This window comes from Equus asinus, chromosome 5, assembly GCF_041296235.1.
Source record: "Equus asinus isolate D_3611 breed Donkey chromosome 5, EquAss-T2T_v2, whole genome shotgun sequence".
NCBI classification, from domain to species: Eukaryota; Metazoa; Chordata; class Mammalia; order Perissodactyla; family Equidae; genus Equus; species Equus asinus.
The window spans coordinates 65273262-65291730 of NC_091794.1; the positions used below are offsets into that span (position 1 = coordinate 65273262).

General features: G+C 45.3%; 1 protein-coding gene across 1 annotated transcript in view; it reads left to right on the forward strand.

Moving 5' to 3' along the window:
* The window catches only part of CYP2J2 (cytochrome P450 family 2 subfamily J member 2), a 44397-nt gene extending 28094 nt beyond the window's left edge, over positions 1 to 16303 (forward strand). The window contains exons 7-9 of the mRNA XM_014844655.3: positions 7078 to 7265; positions 10151 to 10289; positions 15819 to 16303. Of these exons, the coding sequence (XP_014700141.2) occupies positions 7078 to 7265; positions 10151 to 10289; positions 15819 to 16105 (614 nt within the window). The 3' untranslated portion in view covers positions 16106 to 16303. The remainder of the gene's footprint in view (positions 1 to 7077; positions 7266 to 10150; positions 10290 to 15818) is intronic.
* Positions 16304 to 18469: the final 2166 nt, after the last annotated feature.

The following is an 18469-nucleotide window of genomic DNA, read 5'->3' on the forward strand; positions in this document are numbered from 1 at the left end:
CTCTTAGGACTGCTTTTGCTGCATCCCAAATGATTTGGTATGTCGTGTTCTCATTTTCATTTGTCTCCAGATAATATTTGATTTCTTCTTTAATTTCTTCAATGATCTATTGTTTGTTGAGAAGCGTGTTGTTTAGTCTCCACATTTTTGCACCTTTCTCTGCTTTTTTCTTGTAGTTGATTTCTAGTTTAATAGCGTTATGATCAGAAAAGATGCTTGATATTATTTCAACTCTCTTGTATTTATTGATGTTTGCTTTGGTTCCCAAAATATGGTCAATCCTTGAGAATGTTCCATGTGCACTTGAGAAGAATGTGTAACCTGCTGTTTTTGGATGAAGTGTTCTATATATATCTATTAAGTCCATCTGGTCTAATTTTTCATTTAATTCTATTATTTCCTTGTTGATTTTCTGTCTGGATGTTCTGTCCATTGGTGTTAATGGTGTGTTGAGGTCCCCTACTATTATTGTATTGTTGTTGATGTCTTCTTTTAGTTCTATTAAGAGTTGCTTTACAAATTTTGGTGCTCCTGTGTTGGGTGCGTATATATTTATAAGTGTTATGTCTTCTTGGTGGAGAGTCCCTTTTATCATTATATACTGTCCCTCTTTATCTTTCTTTATCTGTTTTGCTTTGAAATCTACCTTGTCTGATATTAGTATAGCGACACCTGCTTTCTTTTGTTCATTATTAGCTTGGAGTATTGTTCTCCATCCCTTCACTCTGAGTCTGTGTTTGTCTTTGGGGCTGAGGTGTGTTTCCTGGAGGCAGCATATTGTTGGATCTTGTTCTTTGATCCATCCTGCCACTCTGTGTCTTTTGATTGGGGAGTTCAATCCATTTACATTTAGAGTGATTATTGAGACGTGGGGGCCTACCACTCCCATTTTGTGTCTTGTTTTCCAGTTTTCTTCAGTTTCCTTTGTTTCTCGTCCCATGGTTTAATCTGTTCTGATGTAGAGCTGCTACTCTCTGTTGTTGTCCTTCTACTTATCTCCTCTGCTCTTGGTTTTGTAGCCCCTTTCCTTTTTTGGATTTTTCAGGAATTAGGGTTTTCCTGAGGATTTCCTGAAGAGGAGGTTTTGTGGCAATGAACTCCCTTAATTTTTGTTTATCTGGGAAAGTTTTTATTTCTCCATCGTATTTGAAGGATATTTTCGCTGGGTAGAGAATTCTCGGCTGTAGATTTTTGTCCTTCAGATTTTTGAATATATCATTCCACTCTCTTCTAGCCTGTAAAGTTTCTGCTGAGAAATCTGCTGATAGCCTGATGGGGGTTCCTTTGTAGGTTAGTTTCTTTTGCCTGGCTGTCCTTAATATTTTCTCCTTGTCGTTGACTTTTGCTAGCTTCACTACTATATGCCGTGGAGTTGGTCTTCTTGCATTGATAAAGTTTGGAGATCTATTGGCTTCTGTCACCTGAAGATCCATCTCCCTCACCAGATTTGGGAAGTTCTCAGCCATTATTTCTTTGAATAGGTTTTCTGCCTTTACCAGTGACTTTATTGCCTGCTTTTTTTTTTTAATGATTTTCTTATTCTTATTTGTGATTTTCTCTTTCACACTTAAATAGGTTCCTTCAGCATTTCTTGTAGAACTTGTTTCTTGGTGATAAACTCCTTTAGTTTTTGCTTGTGTGGAAAACTCTTTGTCTCTCCTTCCATTCTGAATGATAACCTTGCCAGGTAGAGTATTCTTGGCTGTAGGTTTTTTCCTTCCAGCACTTTAAATAAATGTATCATGCCACTCTCTTCTTCCCTGGAAGGTTTCTGCTGACAAGTCAGCTGATAGCCTTATGGTGTTTCCTTTGTATGTCACTTGTTGCCTTTCTCTTGTGGCTTTTAGGATTCTCTCTTTCTCTTTAATTTCGGACATTTTAATTATAATGTGTCTTGGGGTGGGCCTCTTTGGGTTTATCTTGTTTGGTGCCCTCTGTGCTTCCTGTACTTGGATGTCTGTTTCCTTTCTTAGGTTAGGAAAGTTTTCTGCTATTATTTCTTCAAATAGATTTTCTGTCCCTTTGTCTCTCTCATCTCCTTCTGGGACACCTATAATACAAACGTTAGTGTGCTTGATGTTGTCCCAGAGGTCCCTTAGACTGTTCTCATTCTTTTTAGTCCTTTTTTCTTTTATCTATTTGGTGATTTCCTCTAGTCTTTCATCCAGCTCACTGATCCATTCTTCTGTATCATCTACCCTGCTGTTGAGTCCCTCTAGTGAATTTTTCTTTTCTTTTCTTTTCTTTGAAAAGATTGTCACCTGAGCTAACAACTGTTGCCAATCTTCTTCTTTTTTTCTTTTCTGCTTTATCTCCCCAAACTTCCCTGGTACATAGTTGTATATCTTAGTTGCAGGTCCTTCTAGTTGTAGCATGTGGGATACCACCTCAACATGGCCTGATGAGCGGTGCCACATCCACGCCCAGGATCCAAATCAGCAAAACCCTGTGCCGCCACAGCTGAGTGCATGAACTTAACCGCTCAGCCAAGGGGCCAACCCCTCTGGTGAATTTTTCTTTTGTGGTATTATATTCTTTATTTCTGATTTGTTTTTTTTTTATATTTTCCAGTTATTTGTTCATTTTCTCACTCTGTTCATCCATTTTTCTCCCAGGATCAGTGAGCATCCTTATGACTCTTTGTTTGAACTATGTCAGGTAGATAGTTTATTTCTGTTTCATTTCGTTCTTTCTCTGGGGTTTTGTCCTGTTACCTTGCTTGGAATGTATTCTTTTGCCTCCTCATTTTGCCTCTTTCTCTGTGCCTATATCTATGTATTAGGTGTGTCAGCTATGTCTCCTGATCTTGGAGAGGTGGCCTTATGTAGGAGACACCTTTTCAGGCCCAGCATTGTGCTTCTCTCTTGTTACCAGTTCCAAATGTCCCAGGTGTGAACTCTGTGTAAGCTGCTTGTGTCCTTCTGTTGTGGCAGCAGGGTTGCTCTTGCTGCACGTGCCCAGGGAGTCTAGGCTGTGCCCTTGGATGGCTGGTTGTAATGTTCAGTTGCATGTGGCTGCTGTGAACCCTTCAGTCCATTTATCAGGTTTGGGGAGCCCCAGTACAGTTGGCTGCAAGGCCTAATAACACATTCCTGTTGCAGTTTTCCTGTTAAGTGGGCAGGCCCCCAGTGTGGCTGGTTGAGGCTCAGGGGCTTAGAATTGCTGTAGGCCTCTGGCCTGCAAGGCTGTTGTCAGCTCTCTTAGGATGGCAGCTGAGTGGGGCTGGCCCTAGGCACAGGAGCACCCAGTTGTTTCAGGCCTTGGAAGGCAGGGCTGATGCCCTGTGTGGCTGTTTGTGAAGCACAGGTCTTCTGCCACTGATAAGCCCCATCCCCAAAGGTCCACAGACACCATCAACACAATCCTGCTCCATGCACACTTCCCGACCTCCTGGCTTGTACTCAGTGGCTCCACTGCAGAGGCCCCACACTCTCCAACCACGCCCCCCACACTCCACCCGCTCCTTGTGCACACTCTGCCCCACAGAGGCAGACATACTTGCCAGGTTGCAGAGGATCCAGGCACCTAGTCTATGCAGGCCAACAAGTAGCCTGAGTGCTTGTTGTTGGGTGGGGCCAGTCCCTACGGCAGGCTCTCTGCCCTGGCTGAGCAGGATTAAGTCTGCACTCTAGTGGGTGTGGCAGACCCCTGGGCTAACAGGTGAATGCAAGAACTCCAATAGCATCTGTTAGTGTCTGTGTCAGCACACCTGCAGTAGGTCACAATAATGGCTGCTGCCAATGTCTTAGTCTCCAGAGAGGTCTCACTTCTTACCAAGATGCACCCAGAGCTTATGAGCTGAGTCTCTTTTCACCAAAGGAATGTGCACCTTTCTTTCTGGTGATTTTAAGTTGCTTTCTGAGACAGGTGAATTTGTGCATGGGCCCTTTAACAGCTGGGTTTTTCTGCTTATGTCAGATGCCTGTCCTGGGGGTATTCCCCATTGCAGTTAATAGCCAGCAAAGCCAGATATTATGAGACTTGTCTCAGTTGTGCTGAGTCTGAAGGATGCTTATAGCAGTAACGTGCCCCCACTCAGGTCCCCCACTCCTCCAGGGAAGGCTGTGTACCATAGAATGGCTCCTGTCCAGCCAGCTCTGAAGGCCTGCAGCTCACGAAGGTGGTTTTTCTGTCCAGAAGGAATTTCTGCCTCTCCTACCTCAGCCAGGACTGTCCCTTGTTGTGGTGGTTCTTTTTATGCAGTTTTCAGTTCTCTCTCCAGGGTAATTTTTCCAAGAATAGTTGTAACCTGGTTGTGTTGGTGGGAGGAGGTGAGTTCAGAATCCACCTATGCTGCCATCTTGACAAGATCCAAAGCTATCGCCTTCCCTTCTTTGAGTATAATCCTGTGTCACTTAACAATGGGGGTAGATTCTGAGAAATGCGTCATTAGGCGATTTTGTCATTGTTCAAATGTCACAGAGTGTACTTACACAAAGCTGGACGGTATAGCCTACTACACACCTAGGCTATATGGTACTAATCTTATGGGACCACTGTCATATATACAGTCCATTGTTGACCAAAACATTGTTGTGTGACACATGACTGTAATGCCTTCCCATTGCTCTTTACATAGTGTTCAACTTCTCAGTCTGGTATATTGTACCTTCTGCTGTGCCTCTTTGTGCCTTTCCAGCCCCAACTCCACCCACCCCAATGGTGGCCTCACTGAGTCATGTGTCATTCTTTTTGTGCTGTCCTCATTTATGCCTTTGTGCCATCGCCCTTGCTCTTCCCTCTACCAAGAGTGTATTTCTCTAAAACCACAAGCTCTGCTTGAGGAATCTGCTCACATACAACTTCCTCTAAGATGTGTTCCCGCTCTTCTGGGAAATTACTAGCATGTTTTTCCTCTAGAGATGACCGAGTGCTCCTCCATTACTGTCCTTAACACATGTACTCTATGTATCTTCCACACGACTGTAGTCCACTCAAGGGCAGTGACTGTTCTAATCATTTATCTCTTTCTCCAGGTCCCAAGGCAGTTTGAGCACATCGGGAATGGGATCTGTTAGGATACAATTTTTCAAACTATGAGTGACAGTTTATTAATGGGACATAAAATCAATTTAGTGGATCAAAACTCACTTTTTTCCTAAAATAAAAATAGAATAGAAAAGATCAGTGTCTCCCATGTACTAAGTGTAAGTTTGTTCATGAAGCTTTCTTTCTGTATGTATGCATAAAAGTGTGTTTAATATGTGTATATATGTATGTTTATGTGTCCTGAGTCATGATGTAAAATGCATTTTTAACTGTGAATTACATTTTTTAAAAAGTTTAAAAGCTGCCTAGTTAGGATATAGATTTGGCTTTTGTAATAGAGGCTTCAAAATAGCAATGGCTTAAAATGATAGCAGTTTTATACCCATGTTGATAGCAGAATTATACACAATAGCCAAGAGGTGGAAGCAACCCAAGTGTCCACAATGGATGAATAGATAAAATCTGGAATACTATGGAATATTACTTAGCCTTATAAATAGGAAGGAAATTCTGGCACATGGTACAACATGGATGAACCTTGAAGATGTTATGCTAAGTTAAATCATCCAGTCACAAAAAGACAAGTCTTGTCTTGATTCCACTTAGATGAGGTTCCTGGAGTAGTTAAATTCATAGAAACAGAAAGTAGAATGGTGGCTGCTGGAGGCTGGGGGAGCAGGAAGTGGGGAGTTAGTGTTTAATGGATGTAGAGTTTCAGTTTTGCAAGAATAAAAGTCCTGGAAATTGGTTTCCTGACACTGTGAATATACTTAACACTATTAAGCTGTACAGTTAAAAATGGTCAAGATAGTAAATTGTGTGTTAGGTGTATTTTACCACAGCTAAAAATCTTTTGTGTGTGAGGAAGATTGAGCTAACATCTGTTGCCAATCTTCCTCTTTTTCTTTTTCATTCTCCCCAAAGCCCCAGTACATAGTTGTACTAGGTGTAAGTCATTCTACTTCGTCTATGTGGGACGCTGCCTCAGCATGGCCTGATGAGCAGTATGTAGGTCCACTCCCAGGATCCAAACCTGTGAACCCGAGGCCGCCAAGCAGAGTGTGTGAACTTAACCACTCGGCCATGGGGCTGGCCCCCGCAGAAAAATTTTCATGGACAGTAAAAAAAACAGGCAGAAGTTTTATTTCTTTCTCAGGTAACAGATCTAAGCTGGACTCTGCAGAGCCCTCTGCATTCCAGGTCCTCCCAGTGCCCTGCCCTGTCGTATCTAGAGTGGCGCTCTTGTTGCATTCTCAGAGGTGGCCCTGTCCGGTCTGCCTCCACCAGCAGCAAAGGCAGAGGGGAGGGGCCCACATGCTTCCTTTAAGGGCCTGTTTCAGATATTGAACATCCTTCCTACTTACATTCAACTGGCCAGAATTTGGTCCACTGGATCACAGGGAATCTGGGAAAGGCAATCTTTATTTTATTTTTGAGGAAGATTAGCCCTGAGCTAACATCTGCCACCAGTCCTCCTCTTTTTGCTGAGGAAGATTGGCCCTGAGCTAACATCCGTGCCCATCTTCCTGTACTTTATATGTGGGATACCTGCCACAGCGTGGCTTGATGAGTGGTGCATCGGTCCACACCCGGGATCTGAACCGGCGAACCCCGGGACACCGAAGTGGAACGTACAAACTTAACCACTATGCCACTGGGCCAGCCCCTGGGAAATGTAATCTTTAGCTGGGCAACCAGGTGTCCAGCTAAAATCTCTATTATTGTAGAAAAAGAGGAAAATTGTGAGACAGAAGTTTCTGTCATTTGTTGAGTGCTCACCTACATCAGTTCATGTACATCTCAAAACAGCCTTAAGATGAAGGTTTCTCCTCATCAATAAAAAGAGAAAACTGAGGCTCAGAGTCGAGGTAACTCGCAGCAGTAACGTTGCAGGGCAAGAGTTTGCCAGCCGATCTGTGTATCGCGCAGCCTGCTCTCCGCTCTCCCCTGGCTTCTTGAGAAATTAGCGTCTCTAGGGCCTACTGTAACTTTAGCCATTTTGATCCTGGTGATTCCATTCCTTGGCTTAACTACGCTCAAGGGAAGTTATGAAATAATGCAATAATGGAAACATCTCTTCTTTTCCAGAAAAAGTACACGCTGAAATCAACAGCGTGATAGGCCCGGGGCAGCAGCCGAGCACAGCGGCTCGCACGTCCATGCCCTACACCAATGCCGTCATCCACGAGGTGCAGAGGATGGGGAACATCATCCCCCTGAACGTGCCCAGGGAGGTGGTGGTCGACACCAGCCTGGCCGGGTACCACCTGCCCAAGGTGATGAGGGCCTCCCAGCCTCAGCTTTTCACGCTCATCTTTTTAAATGGTGGGAATCTGAACTTGAAAAGTGACGTGTATTCTTGTCCTGAGGAATCACTTAAATGGGGAGAGAGATGTATGATGCGTGACTTAATACCGGGTTTTATTCTCCACGTGTGGTCTTCAGAACATTAATTCAAGTAGATCTTAATCGTTATCGTGGAGGGGAAAGGGACTCCTAGTGAGATGCGTTTAGGCACATGCTGATCTTCTTTGCTGTGGGATTTCTCCGCGTTTTCACTGTGCAGTGTGTGCCATGAGTGTGTGGGGCTGCAGGGCAGCAGGTCTCAGCCAGAGTTTGCCGTGCAACCTTTTTCTTTGCCTGGTAGAGCATCTCAGGACTAGGGCCTGCCAGACTGACTTTGGAAAATTCTGCTTCACAATCCTGGGGTTCTAGAATATTAAAATATCAAGGGACGTTTGAGACCACTTGGGCCAGCATCACATTACTGCTGGTGTTTCTAACATAATACCCCCAGAGGTATTTTCCTGCTTTTACTTACAACTCTGCGATGGGGCTGTCCACAAGGGAAACCAGTGCAAGTGTGTGCAGTATTAATTATGAGACAGGGAGAGAAAGGAACCAATGCTTATTAAGCAATAATTATGTGCCACAGACTCTATAGGTTCTTTCAAAGTGTCTCCTCAGGGCTCAGAGTAGCTCTGTGATTCATGTTTGATCAGTTGGGAAGTCGAGGCTCCTGGGGATTGAGCCTGTGGAAGGTCCCAACTGCAGAGTGATGGGAGTTGGGTTCCAGACCAGATCTGTTCTGCTTCCCAGGCTTATCTTGTTTGCACTACACCGTGTTCTCTACACAGGCTGTGCTTTACTTTGTGAACGCATCTCCCTGCAGTTGTGCTCAGTAGGTAGGTCCACGATGGATTCCGCCTTCACAGAGGAAGTTCCATTTCACTGCGCCCACGGGTCAGATGATCTCAGCAGACAGCTGTCCTGCGCCCCCGCGTGTCCTTTGTGCACACTGTACATTCACAGGTCCTTGCTTTCTCACCACCTGGGTCAGCCTCTGTGGACCCATTCCAATTTGTCTGTGTCCCTCTGCATATGTCCTACCTGGAGATAGACCCAGAGGACCTTACCCACTGGACACCACTTGGTCACTGTCCCTGCAGAGCTAGGAGGAGCAGCTATTTCTGCAGCTGTTGCATTCACTGTTTTCTTACCAGTTGACCATCGTGTGGGTGCAGGCAGAGGTCTAAATTATTTCACAGGTACTGTTTGTGTTTTTCAAGCAATTCATTTAGCTCAAGGGAACCAGCCCAGCTCAATAGACTGGTTCTACCACTGATTTTTAAGATCGACTTTAATAACCATCCTGGAAACTGAGAGAGCTAGTCGACTGTGTGTTGTAGAGGCTGGGAGCCGCATCTTTGATGTCACAGGGATCTAGTTCAAATCATAGCTCTACCTCGTCCCGCTGTGTGACTCTGGGCACGTTATTTAACCTCTCAGAGCTTCAGTTTCTTTGTCTGCAGAATGCATTTAAACGTACCTCACAGGTGGAGGGAAAATGAGGTCATGCATGTAGAACATTTAATTTAGTGCTTAGTACAGAAAGTGCTCAAAATAATAGTTTTTATTTTTTGTATTAATTCAACGAATGTTCATTAAGCACCAATAATGCTCAGGTCTCGGAAAACAACCCTGAGTAAAATAATCACACAAGTACGTACTTGCAAACCCTGATAACTGCCCAAAGGAAAAAACTCACTGGTTTCTATAAAGATGCAGGTGAGCTGGGCTGGGGAGTAGAGGCAGGAGTGGTCAGAGAAGGCTTCTGGAGGAAGTGATGTTTGAGCTGAGGATTAAAGGATGATTAAGAGTTAGCTCCATGACAGAGGAGGAAGAACGTTCCAGGCGAGGTGAGCAGCATGTAAAAAGGCATGGAAATGAGTGAGGACATGGTGTTTTTGAGAAACTGATTGAAGGGCGCTGTAGTGGAAGTGCAGGCAGGAGAGTGTCGCAGACAGGGGTCAGGTGATGGGTCCTTCAGCTAAGAATGATGGGAAGCTATTGAAGGGTACCAAGTTCAAGGTGTGGGTGGGTGGGTATGACTTGGTTAAATTGTGGTCAAAGCTCACTTGGGTTTCAGATTGTGGAGCAGATTGAAAGGGGAAAGAAGGGATATGGGGCATAGCTAGGCATCTATTATAGAAGTATGGGCAAGCAGTATGGCCTGGACGAAGATGGCAGCAGTGGACATAGAATGGAGGTGACAGAATCAAGAGAAATTTAAAGTTGACCAGGCTCGCTGAAGAGTTGTGTGAAGGCGGAAGGGGAGGCATTAAGGAGAACTCCTGGGTTTCTTGCCATGTGCCTGGATGGCTCGTTGTTCCTTTCGCTGGGCGACCTGAATCTATTATGAACCCTCCTGTGGAGTGTCCTAGACATTGGAGGGAAGAGAATGGAAGAAACAGAGCTGAGACCTTGGTAGAGATGCCATAGTTATCACTTCACTGAGCAGTTGAGTTAATTTTGGTACAGTACTGACTGATCAGCTGTTGCGTTATTTTCTCATTGGGGCATACGTGTCCCCTCCCAAGTTCTTAACTGACAAGTCCCCTGAGAGAAGATCTGTTCTGCAGTCAAGAGTGGCTGCACTTCCCTGGTAAACTTCTCACCAGGTAATTCCAGTTCATCATCGTAAGCTGTCCTGTGCCCAAGAGCAGGGTTCTGGGGACTGTCTCAGAAGACGGTGGTTTGGGGAGGGTGAGGGAGTTCAGATTGTGGTCGGGTCCTGGCGGGGGAGCCCGAGGACTGCCAGTCCTCTGCATAGGTGTGTCGCTTGGGACCAGCCTGCCTGAGTTTTTGCTGCCTTCCCTAGGGGACCATGATCCTGACCAATCTCACTGCGCTGCACCGGGACCCTGCAGAGTGGGCCACTCCAAACACCTTCAATCCGGAGCACTTCCTGGAGAATGGACAGTTTAAGAAAAGGGAAACCTTTCTGCCTTTCTCAGCAGGTGAGTTGTGATACACAGGAGTGGAAGAATCCGCCCTCCCCTCAGCCCTCCCAGGTCTTTTCCCAACATCCTTTGCTGTGGTTGGAGTGTCTCCAGATAGCCTGCTGAGCGTGACTCCCTCTTGCTCTTCCTCGGCCCGCAGGATCCCAAGCTGGGTGTTGCTTCAGGTTATCCGCACTTCCTAAATCCTCCCTCTGGGGGGACACTGGGGACAGAGACGCAGACCCTGCCTCTTGCTCCCGAAGAAGGTTGGACACTTGCCATCTTCCTGGAGTTTTTAAATGTCCGAAATTCTTTTTAAGGGCCACCCACACACACAGAACTAGAGCCAATTTATAATAAGGAGACGAGGAGGGGACAAGGAAAGGGGTTCTTGCTTCTCACTATGGGCATCGAGTGACTCTGAATGCCCTGGGCTTACCTGAATGGGATTCTACTCCATAAGTGCTCCTTCAAGAGGTCCTTTTGCCTTTTTAAATTTTAATTACCCATTAAACATCTAGTTAATACATTTATATGGTACACAACTTGAAAGGTACAAAAGAGGATGCAGTGAAAACTCATGTTTCCAAGCCAGCCAGTTCCAGAAGGGTGTTTTAACTTACAAAATTGTAAAATGAATAATGTACATTTTTGGTATATTCCAGCTACCGAGTTAGATGTGTTGCCTGGATTATTTCAAGTAATTTCCCAATTGCTTAATTCTATAAATATTTCCTGGGCATCTGTTCTGTGTCAAGCATTCAGCCCAGAGGATATGACAATGAAAGAAGTAGAAAACACTGCTCTCATGGAGCATGTGTTCTAGTGCGACCTTACAAGGTTCAGATTACTGTCACCGCTGTAGAGATAAGAAAGCTGAGGCTTAGAGGGAGAACTATGACATCTAAAGTCATAAACTCATGTGGCAGAGCTAGAACTTAATGTTAACAAGATTTACCAAAAACTAAAGCCTGTGCTCTCCCTAACACTATCTCCTAAAAAAAAGTAACTAAATGCTACACAGCATCCACAGTGTGGATGCATGCTAGTTTGCTTATCATTAACTTAAAATTAAATGCAGATTGGTTTTCTGAGACAGTATCATTTTACTGATGATGACGCTGACGCTCAGAAAGGGAGGAACTGAGATTTGAACCATGTCGGCGTGACCCAAAGCCTATGTGTGACACTGTCCTGAGAGTATCCAGGCCAGTTCTGATTGGATTTTCTTTGTCTTTCTTCATCTAGTTCTCTGTCACCTTTGCTCACATGAGACAAGTCACTTCCTAGTATGAAAGCTGATACGAGACGTAGGAATACCTTCAGTCTTCTGTCTACAATAGCTTCACGTTTTGTATTACAGTACGTTTCAGCTGTATATTTCCAGTGTTATAATTATTCTTGCCCCACTTGTGCTTTGCTATTGAGAATTATATCACATTCCCTTAATGAAAGTCTTCATTTGCAAGAAAGTTATCTCATTTAATCCTTATAGAAACCCAGTTATTAATAGTTAGGCAAGAAGTGAATTGGTATCTCCTTTCTTAATATAAGGAAACTAAGAATAAGAGAGAACTGTTTCTTATCCAAGATCATGTACCCAAGGAACTGGCAGGACAGGGCCTAAGACTGAAGTTTTATACTTCTAGTGTAGTGTATACTCTCTAGCACAGATAGAATGTGACTCACCTTCCCACTTAGCGGCCCTTCCACTTTAAGATTCACTGAGTTCATGTCAAATGTATCAGTTAGCATGTTGCTGCATAATAAACAGTCCAAAATGCAGTGGCTTAAAACAGTAAGTATGTATTATTGCTCACAAGTCTACAGGTCAGCTAGGTAGCTCTGCTGATCTTGACTGGGAGGTCAGCTGGCTGAGGGCTGATCTAGGATGACTTCAGCTGGATCAGTGAGGCTGCTCTCCATGTTCTCTCTCGTCCTCCAGCAAGCTAGCCTGGCTTCTTGACTTGGTGGTGATAAGATCCCAAGAGGGAGAATGGAAGCACACAATGCCTCTTAAGATCGAGGCTGGGAACTGGCACACCGTCACCTCCACTGCGGTCTGTTGGCCAATGCAAGTCATAAGCTCAGCCCCAATTAAGGCGAGGAGGAGAATTGTACAATTTCTGGTGGGAAGGGCTATGAACTCACATTACAAATGATGTAGATACAGGGAGAGGGGAGGCAATTGGAGCCATTTTTTCAGTCAATTGTTGTCACTGTCTCTTGTTTTGACTGAGAAGAATGAAATTCAGAGAAGGCAAGCAATTTGAGGATTACCACAGAACGTCTGACAGAGTGAGGACTAGTTAGAACAAGAAATAAAAACCTGAAAAATCCAATGAATTAACAACATGTCAACACAACTGTCTGGGTTTTTTCCACCACACTGTCGTCTTTGGCACAGAGTGGCTTCCCCTTGTTCTTGGCCCTGCACTTTCTAAAGACAGCCTCCCTGGAAGAAGGAGATGTGGACAGCTTCTTCCATTCTCTTGGACGAGATCACCAGGTGTGGCATTCCATGTGCCTAATCAGGGCAGATTGCAAAGCTTTTGTTGCAGGCTCCTATTTTCTTTCCTCGTGTAAGCCCTTGCTGTTTGATTCAACAAGGCAGCAGCCAGCTTCATGAAAGGCAAGAGTCCAGGTCCGCACTGTTCAAATAAAATCATTGGATCATAGGAGATAAGTTGGGAAGAACTTTGCCCAAAAAACCCTAGGTTTGTTCTCTCATTTTACTAATGAGTTAACTGGCCTGCTTAGTTAGTGTCAGCTAGTTAGTTGAAACCCCAAGGACAAGGCCCAAGTTTCCTGGAATCCAGGCTGAAGCTTTGAAATCAAGTAGTCTTCATTTTCATGCTTTTGAAAGCAAATTCATACCTGCCACCTTATTGGTATCCTCAGCCAGCCACATAATATAGTTAGGGGAGAGATTATTTCATGTGTTTGACACGTGGTGAATGTTTAACTGTGTGAGAGTGACCCGCCGCCCACAGCTGGTTACTGACGGAACCAGTCCTTTGACCCTAGTTCCTGACCTGTGGGTATAGTTTTGTCCTGATGAATGGACTCTTCCAGGAGGATTATTCTTGGGTATTTGCAATACTGCTGAGTTTTTATTATTCTAACAAATTTCCTCATCGCATTCTTTGTGACAGGTAAAGAGATAAGGAAGAGGGGAGCACAGGGGCATTGGACACATGCTGGTGAGAAACACAGGCACAAAACAATGCAACGATGATACCATTGTGAAGCACATTTACATTAACTGCACACTTTTGCAGGTCCAGTCTAACTTTCTTTCCTCAACAATCCCTAATTGGTAGACGGCAAAATGGAGGCATGCGTACACTACGATTTCCAAGAGCATTTCACTACATGGGAAAATACAAAGTAGCAAGTGCAGCACGTAGAATTAACTATGGATGATAATACAGCAATGGTCTGCAGGGTACTCCCCACAAAGACAGCAGGAAATATGTCAAAGTGTTAACAAGGATGTGGTCTGGATTATGGGGTTACAAACATCTTTTACATCTTTTGTTGTCTTCTTTATACTTGTCTTCTCACACCTTTTTTTTTCTTTGCAGTGACAATGTGTTACTTAGAGAGGAAGTAAGTTGTTAGAGACCACGCAAGAGAGATGGTGGTAGTGACCACTGGGGGCTGTTGTGGGTGAGGCGGGATTAGCAAAGGAGAAGGGGCAGCTGAAACCGAGAGTGGGTGTCAGAGCTCAAGGGAGCTGAGGTGGGGTTTGCATGGGTGGCTGGGGCAGTGATGGGAGATAAGCTTTATATGAGGGAGACTGATCCAAGAAGGAAACATACTAAGGATATTTGGCAACCATCAGAATAGTAAATAATTTGTCCAAGAAATAGCAGTGGGAACTAGTAGATGAAAGTTCCGTGAGGAATGGTTTATTAACATAGTCTCAAAGTATTTATTAGTGAGAAAGAGAAAAAGAATAATTTTACAGGAGAGAATTTGGTAAACACCTTAATCAAGAGATCACAGTTACCATCACCAATAATGGGACAAGTCAAAATCATGAGCCACCTGATAGGGTGAAATGAGAAGAACACAGTATCACTTTGGTGAAATTCCTCCCCAAAATGCGTAGCCTCCCAACCTGAATCTAATCGTGAGGGACCATGAGAGACATTTACCAAATAATTGGCCTGTCATCTTCAAAAATGCTGAAGGCATGAAAGCTGCGGAGTCACTCACGTGACAGCCAAATGCAACACGTGACTCTCAGCTGGATCCTTTTACAATAAAGGACATTATTGGGACAACTGCCCAAATCTGATTGGGATCTGAGGAGAAGAAGAAATATGCATCAGTTCTGATTTCCTGATTGGGTGGTTCTGTTTTGGTTATGGCGGAGAATGTCCTTATTTGTAGGAAATACATACTAAAGATTTCATGGGTAAGGTAGGCAATTTACTCTCAGATAACTCATGAGAAACAAGTTGTTTGTTTTATTCTTACAGGTTTTCTGTACTTTGAAATTATTTTAGATTAAGAGGCATGGTATGGAAAGGATCCCAGGAAAGACTTGTGATATACTGAAAGCTATTTTAGTAATGTTACCACCCAAAAAATCTTATTTAAAGGTAGTGCTTTAAACTGTCTCCATTCTTCGAGAATTAACCAGGTGAAGTTAATGATAAGCTATTTTACAGCTAAAATGTTTATTATTATCAGGGTGATGCGATAAAATACTTGGTTTTGCTGTATAAATTATTAAATGATTTGGTCTGTTTGCATTCAGTGTGCAGCCCACACAGTATATAAAATGAAATTCCCATCTTAAGCATACGCACGCATTTCCACAAATGCCTGGAGAGGTCACTCAATTTACCCCAAATCACTGGAAAGTGGGAAGAGTTGAACCGCATCTCCGTCCGTCTGCTCCCAGTTCTGAACTCACGTCACAGGTAGTGGGATATGGATGGACAGTGCCAAGTGGGAGCCGTGGAGTGAAGGATCCAGCCTAGGCTCCCACATTAGAAGCAGAGACCCTTTTCGGGGAAGGACTGCTGTGTATAAGGAGGACGGAATCCATGGCAGCGAGGCCCACAGTCAGTAAGGGGGAAACGTAGGGAAGGATGCTCTGGACACTAGAAACCCTGCTCTGATACTTACTTGCTTATACTTTGGGACAGTTTTCTTTTAAGGATTGAAAACATTAACACAGGGTTTTTTTGTTCTGCTTTCTGTGAATTTTTAAAAGCCGTTAGAGTAGACATCCACTTTCTGGGTCCACCTAGGCCTCCCACTTCTGTCGTCCTATGCCCTGCGTCTTCACCCCTGCGTCGCACCTGCCTCACCCCTGAATGCGTTGGAGTTTGTGAATACGGACTTATGCTTTCTGTGCTTTGGTTAACCCAGGTGGTTGCCAGGTTGAAGGAGTCACTGTGTGTAGGGCCCTGGGGCCTCTCCGGCCCTTCCTCTGCTCAGGTTTTGGAGGATGTGGTGAAGCTTCCAGTCCTTGTTGCACACTGGCACCACCTGGAGGGTGACGTCTCTTCTCTTCTGGTCTTGCAGGAAAGCGCATGTGCCTTGGAGAGCAGTTGGCCAAGTCTGAGTTGTTCATTTTCTTTACGTCCCTTCTGCAAAGATTTACCTTCAGGCCCCCAAGCAATGAGCAGCTGAGCCTGAGGTTTAGAATGGGCCTCACCATCGCCCCCGCCGGCCACCGCATCTGTGCTGTTCCTCGGCAGGAAGGTGTTGCAGCCAGAGGAGAAAGTGAGCAAGAGGAGTCCTCTGAGGGCTCTGGCCCCTTCTCAGAAGTGAGGGAGCAGGATGAAGGCGGCTCCGAGGAAAGATCATAGGAAGCGAGCTCAGAGGAAACAGGATCCAAATAGCCGCTTTGCGGTCTCCTCCAGTGTAGCCTGGAGCAAATCATTTGTGTTGTGAATGAGATGCACAGAGAATAATAATTCCTTCTCTGAAGGAAGAATTGCCCTAAGAATCAGAGGAAACAATGGACTTTAAGTGATTTGAAAGCATAAAGCACATCATAAAAGTGATAGCTGTGGTCTGCTTCCTTCCTTCACCATGGATTGACTTCTGGCCTGTTGACAGGGCTCGGGTCCAGGTGACACCACGTGGCTGGTGAGGGTGGCGCCTTGGGCCCTGGGGTGGCCGCAGAGGTTGGCCGTGAAGGCGCTCACTCTTGGCAGCGCTGTGGGAGATTTATTTGGCTCCTGCCTCCGAACGGGGGCTCGGGCAGTCCAGTCCGCAGGGCAGGCACTCCCTATTCGGATATGAGGCAGGCTTCTGGGAAGAAGTGGCGTCTGTGCTTTACCTAAGGAAACACTACCTTGGCCTTAGATCCAAGACCAAGTAGAGTGTGACCACGATAAATAAACCTGGAAAGCAGGTTTGGGGAACAAATGTGGAAATACTTCCTATCTTTAAAGAGACCTTCTTGGTTCAAGTCCTTTATCAACCAATTATTCCCAAGCCCTTTCACGTTGGATTTACTGTGTGGTGGGTGTGGTCTTTTCTGGCCAATAGATTGTCAGCCTTTGAGGGCACGCATCACCAGCATAAACTCAGAGGCGCCTGGTAGAGTATTTTTTGGTGGGGACCCAGAAATGCTGGAGTCCTGCTCGACCTGACCCTCCTGCGTGAGTCGCTGAGGGGACGTAGTGGCCGTGAAATGCGAGGCCAGGTCACACTGATGCTCCACAGAGCTTTGACAGCAGCCCAGTGCCACGAAACACACACACAAACCGGTAAACGGGACTCGACTGTACAGAAGGGCTTTTTCTGTTAGTCCCAAATGATGTGAACAGCTCAGAGCCAAGTGGGCCATGAGACCATAGGGCTTTTCTTTTCTGTTGTTTGGGCTGCAGAGAAAAGCAAATTCAATGGACACCATTGGAAAGGGAAACAGAGTTAGGGGGAGAGAGAGAGTTTGGCTGGAGCTGGCCTGAGCTTGTCTGGGAGCCACGGGTACTTCTGGAAGAAAGGATTGGGTTTCCTAATGTGTGGGAACAGGACTTGGTCCCACTTGCCTTGTAGAAGAATGGGAAGTAAGGACCCACCCCCACCCGGGCGCACTTTCTTTGTAACCTGCTGGAAAGCTGCATCTCTAGAAAACACCCAAATGATAGTCCTAGAAGAAGACCAACCAAATCAGGCCTTGAACTTCCCGAACAGCTTGTATTCCATTTTTTGCCCCTCCAATCAGATCACCCAAGGAGGAGACTTCTACTTTACAAAATACTTTATATTATATGCTCAGGCTCCTCACTGGGAAAATGAAGGACTCTGTCAAAGTCATCTCTCAGTTCCATTCTTGCTCTGCTCTGCATTGTCTGTGATTCTGGATGGGCCGGGGTTCACCACGCCTTGGGGAGTAACTGTAAAACCACTGGGTGCTCACCCTGACCTACTGGATGGAATGGGCCCCAAAGCCAAGCAGAGTGTGACCACAATTAACCAGAAACCTTGAGGAATTGATGATTGGGAGTAATTGAATTTTTTGGCCACGTGAAATGTCTCCCTTTTTTCTCAAAACTCATTTGAATATGGAAGATTTTGTTATCTGCACTTTTGTAACTCTTAGTCCCTTTCTATGTTGGAAGCTCCAGGGCCCCTACCCTCTTCCTTTGTCTGGGTGCCTGACACATAGTGCGCAGGCATATGACGTTTTCTGTGGCTGTGGACGAGACACAGACTTTACTGGAAAGCAACCCAGGCTGTGAAACTTCTCTCCAGCCTTGTCCTGTGGAGAGACACACACACGCAGGCTGCGGTGTAAACTTAAAATGAGGCTGGAGAGCAGAGGACTCAGGAGCAGAGAAGAAGCAGGGTGTGCAGGAACCCCAAGTTCCTAGGGAAATGTGCCAGGTTGAGCACAGCTGGAGTGCAGGCACCGGGGAGGGGTTCCACAGAGGAACTGCTTCACAATGCCCTGTGTATGTATGACAGGAGGCACGGGCTGGCAGGGGGCCTGTCTGGGTAACAAGGACAGCTTCCTGGGTGAGGAGGCAGCTTTGTCAGAACTGGGGACTCCAGAGCTTTAGGTCTGGTGTCAAGCTGTTCTGCCCCTGAGCTGACCAGCATCGGATCCAGCTTACTGCTAGGCTACCGAGAGGGAAGGGGGAGGGCATTAGAGATGAGTGTCTGAGAGGGACATCCAGTTTTGTCTCTCCTCAACCCCTTACTGTGACTTGGAGCAAGAA